Source organism: Lathyrus oleraceus, chromosome 3 (genome assembly GCF_024323335.1).
Source record: "Lathyrus oleraceus cultivar Zhongwan6 chromosome 3, CAAS_Psat_ZW6_1.0, whole genome shotgun sequence".
NCBI lineage: Eukaryota > Viridiplantae > Streptophyta > Magnoliopsida > Fabales > Fabaceae > Lathyrus > Lathyrus oleraceus.
This window is the reverse complement of record NC_066581.1, coordinates 141,557,549-141,568,104: the sequence shown is the minus strand read 5'-3', so window position 1 is coordinate 141,568,104 and position 10,556 is coordinate 141,557,549. Positions and strand designations below refer to the sequence as shown.

Sequence of the window (10,556 nt, the reverse complement as noted above, 5' to 3'; positions counted from 1 at the left end):
GACATATATGGTTCGGTGAGGTAAGTAAACGGACTATATTTGAAAATGAATAATAGTTGAATATTTTATAATTTGTTTTCTAATATGTGTTTTAATTGTTTTTAGGAAAGAGGACCAAAGAAAGAGTTGAAGGTTGTCGGACATGGACTGAAGTTGAATTCTAGGGTTCCATTGGCTCTTCCACCACAAATGGAGAGTTGGGTATCTAGATCCGGTTTAGCTTCACTACAGAGAACGAGTCTGAACAAGATAGACACAAATCTTGTCTCTGCATTTGTGGAAAGATGGCATCTAGAGACATCTTCATTTCACATGCCGTTTGGTGAAATGAGCATTACTTTAGATGATGTCGCATGTCTACTTCACTTGCCCATTAGGGGTATCTTTTGGAGTCCTCAGGATGTGACTGAAGAGCTAGCTGTTGAACTTGCTGTTGACTACCTAGGAGTGTCACAGGGTCAGGCACAGTCACATGTTCGGAGCTGCAGGGGGTCGTATTACAAGTTGGAGTGGTTATATGATATATTCGTACATCATAGGGCTGCTTCCAGCTAGGCATATGCGACTAGAGCATATCTATTGATGTTGGTGGGTTCCACCATATTTGCTGATAAGACCTTTACACTTGTAGAGGCACGATACCTCCTCCTGTTTAGGGACTTGGATGGATGTTCAGGATATAGTTGGGGAGCAGCTGCACTAGTTACCCTCTACCGATATCTTGGAGATGCGTCCATGTACAGTTGCAAACAGCTAGGTGGATATCCTACTCTCCTACAGGTATATAATTTAATTTTGTTAATTAAGTGTTGGATTCATTTTATAAAATATTGTAACTTAATTTGTTTTATTTATTATGTTTTTATTTTGTAACAGTGTTGGATTCACGAGTATTTTCCAACTGTTGGAAAAAGAGGGGAGAATTGGAATCCTGCTGGAAACTGTGGTCTTCCCCGAGCGATGAGATGATCGTATAGACAGGGAGTCCTGAAGGTCGATGATTTACGACCTATTTTGGACGAGCTGACACCTACCGACGTCATCTGGCGACCATTTGAGGATCATAGAGCATGGCGTGTATTTGATGAGATATGTCTTTACAGGGGCTGTTTGAAGTGGGGTGAAACAGTTGTTCCATACTTGCCTGATAGATGTTTACGTCAGTTCGGGTATAGGCAGTATGTTCCATCCCCACCTCTGGATTGTATGATGGCGACGGATATTGATGTTGATTGGATCAGTTACCATCAGAGTGTTGTCGATGTGATCGGTTCATCTTCCGTGGCCACCACTCCATCTGAGGTAGTAGACGGTTATCTGGAGTGGTATTATCGTGTTTCCCATCCACGGTTGGTCCCTCCCCATCGTGACGCTCCTAGAGAGGTACCCGTTCCTGTATATGACGCTGGGCCATCTGATCCTGATTGGGCTCGTGTATCTACATTGATTCGTCGCTATCTGAGACAGGTTAATGCTGAAGAGGAAGATCCACAGTTTTCTGATTTATTTGAAGCTTTGCATATTTCTCGTTCACATTGATTATATGTATTAAGCTTTGAATATAATAGACATAATAATATAGATTTCATGTTTTGATTACATATTTATGTTTTGATTACATAATCATGCTAATACAGGTGTAAGTAATTGCCAATGTTGCATACGTCCTGCAAATCCTAGCATCCAAGTAGTTGCTATATGAGAACGAAATTTCTTCCAATCTAATGTGACCGGTGGCAATGGAAACCCCTCTTTCATGTTAACCTGATAAAGTAAAATAATTAAAAGATTAAGTCATATAACATAAAATATTAACTGGAATAATTAAAATATTTAGACATATAAATACATACCTGAACCCAATGATTCTGGTTAACAAAACCAATGCAATAAATAGAGACATTTGGTGAATGTGAACTTGTCATCGGAAAGAAAGTGAGGCACGGATTGCCTAAACAGACAAGTACAACATTATAACGATTCGCTATCAAGTAACCCATATCTGGTAGACTCATCCATTTTTCAGGTGGCTGTGAACCAAACGATTCTATCATCAAAGATTCTCTCACAGCTGACAACCGATTAGAAAATAACTTGTCATACAAAGTTGACCTATCCTTGTCTATTAATTCCAACCCCAACTCTTTGCGAACCATTGACCAACCATCCTCACCATATCCATGCAATGATGCAATGGCTCTAAATCCACAATTACCATCTGATTCAACATTAACTACATCTTCAATGTATGACCTAATATGATTAGGAAATTGAACAATGAATTGTGGTTGCTTCTTTGATAATTTGATCTTCTTCGAAGTCTGTGATGGTTGAGATTGCCTTTGTGAAGATTGAGATGCCTTATCAACATACTCATGATACGAAGGGTCCCTATAAACATCATAATCTGCTGGTTTTTTCCCTTTCTTCTTCACTCCTCCTTTGGTTTTTATTTTCTCAGGTGGTGGACACAATGTTGTCATTGTTGGGTATGCTAGTTCACACACCCTACTCCTTAATGCCCTTTTCCCAATAACATCTAATGACCTAAATCGTCTCCACAACTCATCCATTGCAGCCGTCATATCCACCTCTGATCCATCATCTTCACCTATCTCTAACTCAACTTCCATAGTTAGTTTCCTCCAATGAACATGAACAGCATCAATGGGTATCGGTATACCACCTACTCTGTATCTTCCTAACTCACAAGCACAAGGTAACCCATAAGATGTTCTAAGAGTACAACCACATATTTGCTTGTTAGTTCCAACATAATCAACTCTCAATAACTCTTCAGCAATACGTCTCAAAGCAGCTCGAGATACGGAACCACGCAAATAACCATAAAAGGGACTTACGTGCGCGTGCTCAACTTCATAAAAACTCTTTTGAAATGAAGCTCTAATGTTTCCCAGTTGTAACCTCAAGTTGTTATTCATGGCTTCCCAACATTTGACCATGTCACCTATACTGTTTCCTAACATCTGCTTTAACTTCCAATGAGCAGATTCAACCCTAAAAATATCAGATATAAAAAATACCATTAGATATTAAAAATATCAAATATTAAAAATATCAGATATTCAAAATAACATATAAAAAAAACATAAAAATAATATCAGATATAAAAATAACACATACAAAATTATAAGACGTACCGATTAGTCGTTGTGTTACCCAAATGTAGGACTCGATTAATCCATGCTCCAACAAATCTATGCCTATGTGGAGTCAACCATGTGTCTTTCACATAATTAATAAATCCACTATAATCAACACATGCTTGCTCAAGTTGATGCAACCGCTGACCATACTCAACCTCATCACTAGCCCAGACAACTTCCATCCATAATGTGTCTATCGTCTTTTGCAGGTCATTCACCACATGTTGTTTGCATTTGGCACCAACGTTTTTGTTAATGTGAAATCTACATAGCAAATTAATCGAGTTGGGAAACACAACTTCAATTGCTTTCATCAAAGCAAGATCTCTATCTGTCAAAATCACTTGTGGACACATGTCTTTCTTCACAAACAACTCTTTTAATTTCTCCAGTACCCAGCAAAAATTCTCTATTTGCTCAGACTCCATATACGCAAATCCAACAGCAAAAGTCAACTCAGTCGATGTCATGCCAACAATTTCAAACAAAGGTTGTCTATATTTGTTTGTCTTGTAGGTGCTATCCATAACTAACACAATCGGAAATATATTCAACAACTTAACTGAATCAGGATGTGCCCAAAATATCTCTTTCACCACTTCCGAGTCATCATGTTTTCTACTCCAATACACATATCCTGCATCCTCAATAAGCTTAAACAAATGTTGTATCTCACTCCTTGGACCTCTTATCTCTTTTTCTATCACACTCTTATGCTTGTATACTTGTGTAATCCGAGTGACATTCTCAGGAAACTTGTCTTGCAAGGAAAGCAAAATGTTTCTAGGTGCTACATGTCTCTTTGCCAAATCAGCGACATGTTGCTTCTCATCTGTGGTCAACCTACCAATAAACGAATGACCTTCTAATCTATCAGGTAAACCATGATTATGTAACCCACATTTTACATCAATCTTCCAACCAGATCCATCTTTCGCCGGAGTCGACCTGATTTTAAATGGACATCCACATTTCTTGGAAGCACTTTGGGTACCACTATCACTAATCTTGTGTTTCCCACCTTTATCACAACCAAATATTATTTTGTTACTTCTCCCTCTCTTCCCCGTTTCAGTATCTGAACGACTGATAATAACAGTTACTTTATTGTCGATTTCAACCTTTTTAATCCATCTGATAACCTCTTCTCGTGTACCAAATCTTTCCGTCGTCATAAACGCATCAGTAGTATCTACACATATTTTGGGAAGATTTTCCATTTCTGTAAAAAAAAAAATTAAAAAAAAAACGTACCGGAAGACTTTTGGAAAGACTTCCGGAACACACATAATGCATACCGGAACTCTTTGGAGAAGAGTTCCGGTATGCAAATTTTTTTGAATTTTTTTTTTATATGAACCGGAACTCTTTCCTTAAGTGTTCCGGTTTGTTTTTTTTGTGTTCCGGAAGTCTTTCCTAAAGTCTTCCGGTTTGGAAAAATACATACCGGAAGTCTTCTCCAAAGAGTTCCGGTGGGAGGGGTGTGAAAGTGTAATTTTTGCAATTTTCAACAGAATGGTAAAAATGAAATGGTAAATTGGTTAAAACCAATTAAGGGTAAAATGGGAATTTTTAAATTTTTGTAGGGGTATGGGATTAATTGTAGGGGTACAAGGTAAAATTTTCTTAAAACAAGAAACAAAATAAAAAAGAATATACATAAAATGAGGATAGGGGGCTGCTGGAATTTTAAACAGGAAAGAGAGGATTTTAAAATTTTCAAGATATCCCAAGCCACTAATCATGTCGTGACATATGGCAGGGTTATTGTTTTTTTTTATATAAAAAGGACAACCTCTCATGATCCCTTCTCTCTTCATGGTTTCACATTCATCACTCTTTCTATGCCATTTTTTAGAGAATAAAATAAATGTAAAGGAAAATAAAGCTTCCTCCATTGACCTTTTCTCTCTCACATTTAACAACATAAAACTCTCCTCTCTAACCAATCTTTCTCCATACAACTGACTTGTGGAAAGAAAAGTGTAAAAATAACTCAAACTCATCCTCACACTTCCTCTTGTTCATATTTCATTCAAAATATCAAACAAAATGAAAATGAAAATATGTGATGAAAAGGATAAGAACTATAATAACAATGGATCCATAGTGCGAGGTGAATGACATGAAAGTTGTTGTTCAGTTTGAGAGATTTCATGAGGATGGTGGTTTGTGAGTTTCGTCGGTAAGGTGTGAGGTTATTAATGTTAGTATGTGGTGAGTGTTTGTGTGGCGAGTGGTAGAGATGAGTGAGGAAAAGACCTATGTAGTTGTTGTTGAAAACAAAAGTATTTTTATGAGTGTTTTGAATGTAATATGAAGGATAACATGAAGGATTATAGTGGTTTCATGTGGTGTTTAGAAATTCCCATTAGGTGGTGTAAGAATAAAGAAAGAAGAAGAAGAAAATGGAATGGTGTAACGATTTGGTTACTGTAAGACCTAAATGGATGTAACATTCAAAATGAAAAAAAAGTTCATTCACCTGTGATTTTTTCTCTTCCTTTTTTCAATTCTTATGACCCTGTTTCATTGAGAGAGATATTATTTCAAACAAATCTCATATGGGGGAGGCGCCGTTTGTTGGTTATTGGTTGGTTTTTTTTCTTCATTACATAACATTAGTATATATAGGTGCTACTAGGGGTTCTTTTATTTATTTTTAATACCAACAATGTCATTTAAGACTGTTTTTGAGATAAATTAATTAGAAAGAAACTAAATGAAACAAAATAAAATTATTCTAAATAAACAAAAATAAGTCGAAACAAAGACATAGAAAATTTTGATTAACTATTATGAGCATGTTGACAAAAATATAAAAATAAACGAACTCAAAATAAATAAAAAGTTGAGCGCGAAAATGTTCGAAAAATTAAAATGAATGCACCAAAATGGTCAACGTGAAATAAACCTCTCGGAAATATATAGTGTTTAAGCCAATTTTGAAATAAAATTTGACTGGTTAAAAGGCTCATACTCACTAAAATGCGACTTAAAAATAGTCTAAAAATTAAAACGAATACGCCAGGTTAAACTACGTGAATCATAGATTAATAAAATTAACGTCTGCAAGATCGATATTAAAAAATTCCGCCCGCTAATTTGAAGCACATTTGAAAATTGATCCAACCGGTTTACCTGTAGATCCGGAAAAAAAAAATTGGCTGATATTATAGGCATTATACGGTATAGAATGAGTGTTATGTTATGCAGAGATGTAACAACTATGATGAATGTATTGAATCGGCCATTCAGGTCAAAACCGGGGTGTGACGGTTGTCCCTGTTTAAGTATCTTCAACCGGAGAATGTGAAGCAGGACGCTCTTCATATGATCATAGTGGGAGATATTTAAATACTAAGAAGACCCGAAATTTTGATCCTGAAATGCAAATGACATGATATGATATGATATGCATGGATGTGTAACTCTTTTTTTTATCTGCTAGGGATATGATTAGATATAAGATAAATCCTAACAGAATGCTTTAGGATGGATGCAGAATGAAACAAAGATTTTTGGGGAATGATGGAGACATATGGTAAAGGTGACCCACATAAAATAAAAAAAACGAGGGTATAAATTCCTTGGGGATAACAATCCTACTAGAGGAAAGACAATTGGGGAATATGCAAATAGATTTTAACAACAGGCTCATACATGACATGACAACACAGGAATATTTTAAAAAAAATCAACAACTGGTTCAAACATGACCTGACAACACTGGAATATTTAAAGAGTGCTCAATTAACAGGTTCAAACATGACCTGGAAGCATTAGGGAACATACAAAGAAGATTTGAACGACAGGTTCAGAAATGACCTGATGACAACTTGAATATCAAGGAAAGTTTAATGAACATGTTCACACATGACCTCAACATTGGAAAAAATCAAAGAATTCCATCAATAAGTTCATACATGACCTGACCATTGGAGTATTCAAATAATTTCAATAATAGGTTCAAATATGACTTGACAATGTTAGGGGATATCAAAAGGTTCCATCAACAGGTTCAAACATGACCTGGCAATACTAGGAAATATACAGAGTAAGTTCCACCAACATGCTCATACATGACTTGACAACATTGGAAAATTCAAAGCATTTCAACAACAGGTTCAGACATGACCTGACAATGCTAGGAAACTAAGGAAAGTTTAATCAATAGGTTCATACATGACCTCAATATTTGGATATTCAAAGAAAGTTTCACCCACAGGTTCAGACATGATCTGATAACAATTGGTAAAAATAAAAGGGAGGTTTATCAACAAGTCCATACATGACCTGAAGACACTGGAAAATTCAAAGAAAGTATATCCACTGGTTCATTCATGACTTGAAAATTCTGGAGAAAGTCAAAGAATTTTATTAACAGGTTCAGACGTGACCTAACAAACTAGAAAACCCAAAGAAAACTTCAACAACAGGTTTATACATGACCTAACAATATTGGAAAACATACAAAGCAAGTTTCATCAACAGATTCATACATGACCTGACACTTTAGATTACATCTGACAGTTCTGAAGATTTCTCACAAGAAATTCATCCAATCAGAGATTTTGGAGATTCCTAATAAGGAGTTTATACAAAACAAAGATAAACGGGAGTCTTATTATAAGTAGATCATCCACACAAAAGGCTACAATGATTCTTTACAAAGAAATCAAACAAAACCAACATCATTGGAGTTTTCTAACACGAATACCTCCAAGCTTCTGGGAATTCCTCAAGATGATGAGTCATACATGACTTTCACGGAACTATCAGGAAAGACAGGGTAATCAAACTCTCATTACGTGCAACAACAATTGGACTTTGACCATAAGAAATGGATTACAACCAGCTTTTAACGTATAGGTGCCAACAACAATTGGACTTTCACCGTAAGCAATGGACTACAACCAAGTTTTAACGGATTCTTCCAACAACAATTGGACTTTGACCATAAGCAATGGATTACAACCAGCTTTTAATGGATTTTACCAACAATAATTGGACTTGATCAAGGGAATTAGTGAAACAATTACCAGCTACAATGGAGTTTTCCAGCAACAACTGGACTTGAAATGATGTTGGTGACAACCAAACTTCAGATACCTGTAACACCTCAAAATTTTCCCTCCTCTTCTTGAGACTAGTCTGGGACATTGCACTTCATGTTTTAGGACATTAGGCATTGCATTTTGCATATCATAGGAAAATGAGAAGGTCATCCTCCAAAGTCTTTTCAGAAGATGGGGAAGTTAGGTGATGCAAGCCTGAGGGTCTCTATGAATTGATCATCAACCATATGAGGGTCACATGATTATTATAAGGAGCTTACATGAGCTAGGGTTTCATTTTGAAGCAATTTCACCAAGTGGTAGAGGTTCAAGTTGAGCAAGACATCTCAAGGTCATCTGAGGATCAAAAGTCAACTGTGCAGTCAACTGAGGGCTATGAGGTGGGGAAATGAGTTGAGACACCTCAATCATGTTCAAATAGGGTCTATTCATCATTCTAAACATCCATCTTGAAGATTCAAAGGTCATGGAAAAAATTACTAAAAATGGAAAATGACCTATAATTCAAAGTTTCCAAATTTGGCAAGTTTTTGGTCCACATTCAACTTGACTTTTCAATATCAAAGGAGTTTCAAATGGATTTTTGGTGAACATGAAAGTTGTAGATCTTTGTCTCCCCTTTCCAAAAAGTCCTAATTCATGTCCATATGATGTATGGTTGAAAAAATAAAAGAATATTTGCAGGAGCCTCCGATTCTGATGCCTCTTGTGGAGGGGCGACCTTTAATCCTGTACTTGACAGTCCTTGAGGGGTCTATGGGGTGTGTACTGGGTGACGCAACGCGAAAAACAACCGGCGGGAAAAAACAAACAAACAGAGCCGCCACCGTGCGTTATTTATCCCAAAGGAGGGAAAGGAAACGCTCGAAGTAAACCTGGAAAGGAATGGTCTTACGACCGGAGATTACAAGGTACGGGAGTCGGTTACGCAAGGGGAAGGTATTAGCACCTCTCACGTCCGTCGTACTCGACGGGATCCACGCTCAAAAAAAATTTGCACGAACTGGAATGAAACACAGGTGAAGGAAGATGGAGGAAGCGGACTCGGCAGGATGTCGCATCCTGGGCCTACGTAGTTTGTCAGAAACAAACATCAGAGTCAACGTAGTTCGGGGAAATGGGAAACATGCTCGCTAGGATATCGCATCCTATGCCTACGTATCTTCTTTATCCAGAGAAGAATTAGAACACTCGTAGTTCGGCTAACGCACGCCGAAACAAAACACCAAAAAGAGACGTTGTGACGTCAAAAGAAACACACAAACGGAAACAGACTGCCAATGGCTGGTCTTACGTCCGACTCCGAACAACAAACACAAACAGGAAACGGAATGCCAATGGCTGGTCTTACATCCAACTCCAAACACACTCAAAAGGGTTATCAAACTGACAAGCTAATAGGGAGTCTGGCACTCGAGCCTAATAGCTGTCACACACAAAAGAGACGCTGAGACGTCAAAAGAAACAACAAGGTTGAACACACAAACTAGTAGGGAGTCTGGAACTCGAGCCTAAAAGTCATGAAAAGCAAACGCACAAAAAAAAACAAAAGGTTGAAAAAGAAAAAGGGTGCCCGGAGAGATCTCGCACGATCTCCTGCCTACGTACCTCATCTGGGAGACTGACTCGAGCCTAATAGTTGTCATGCAATCCACAATAGTCCTAGGTTGAGGTATCTAAACAGAACCTAACTCACACAGGAAGCAAGTTGAAACAACAAATAAACATGTAAAAGCAAACACACAAGCAATCATCACACTCTATATGCAAACAAGAGGCTCAGACACGGTTGGGCTTTAGTCAAGGGGTCATATCAACCTCGACAAACAAGCCAAAACTGTAGGGGTTCTGAAACTCTTAACCACTGACATTGACCGTCAGGGTGAGCAGATGAAAGGTAATGAGGGTTAGACCTCATAGCTCTTAACCCTGGCCTAGGTGAGCTTGAATCAATGAAAACGTGGGGGTCCAGAATGAGGGATCCTACTCCACTTGACTGACACTGTACAAGATCTTGGGTGTTTATTCAAAAGCCTCAGCACGTAGTGCGAGCATAGTGAAAGACTCAACTGATTAATAGGGGATTTATTGCAAATCCCTTCTATCTGTCAATTGCCTCTTCACTTAGGAGGACTTCACAAAGTAACAGCACAAATATAAACAATCACAGTCACTGCCTCTTAAGGACGACTTCAGCCAAATGCCTTCCAAAAGAAACGACAGGGCTTCCAGACTACATGGAGTTAGAGGATGATTACCTAGGTGGTATACCAACCACAAGCAAAGCAAAGCTCAAGCAATGAGCTAAAGC

At 37.7% G+C, this 10,556-nt stretch overlaps 1 protein-coding gene across 1 annotated transcript; it reads left to right on the top strand.

Annotated features, from left to right (window-relative positions):
- Positions 1-214: 214 nt before the first annotated feature.
- On the top strand, positions 215-1,400 carry LOC127129003 (protein MAINTENANCE OF MERISTEMS). The gene is made up of 2 exons (XM_051058337.1): positions 215-780; positions 877-1,400. The coding sequence occupies exons 1-2, from the start codon at positions 583-585 to the stop codon at positions 967-969; spliced, it is 291 nt and encodes a 96-aa protein (XP_050914294.1). The 5' UTR covers positions 215-582; the 3' UTR covers positions 970-1,400.
- The last annotated feature ends 9,156 nt before the right edge of the window (positions 1,401-10,556 follow it).

Bases quoted from the DNA above. Each gene is read 5' to 3' on its own strand.
- LOC127129003 (XM_051058337.1), top strand. From the start codon at position 583: ATGTTGGTGGGTTCCACCATATTTGCTGATAAGACCTTTACACTTGTA. The intron at 781-876 runs GTATATAATTTA...ATTTTGTAACAG, and splicing joins GATATCCTACTCTCCTACAG to TGTTGGATTCACGAGTATTT.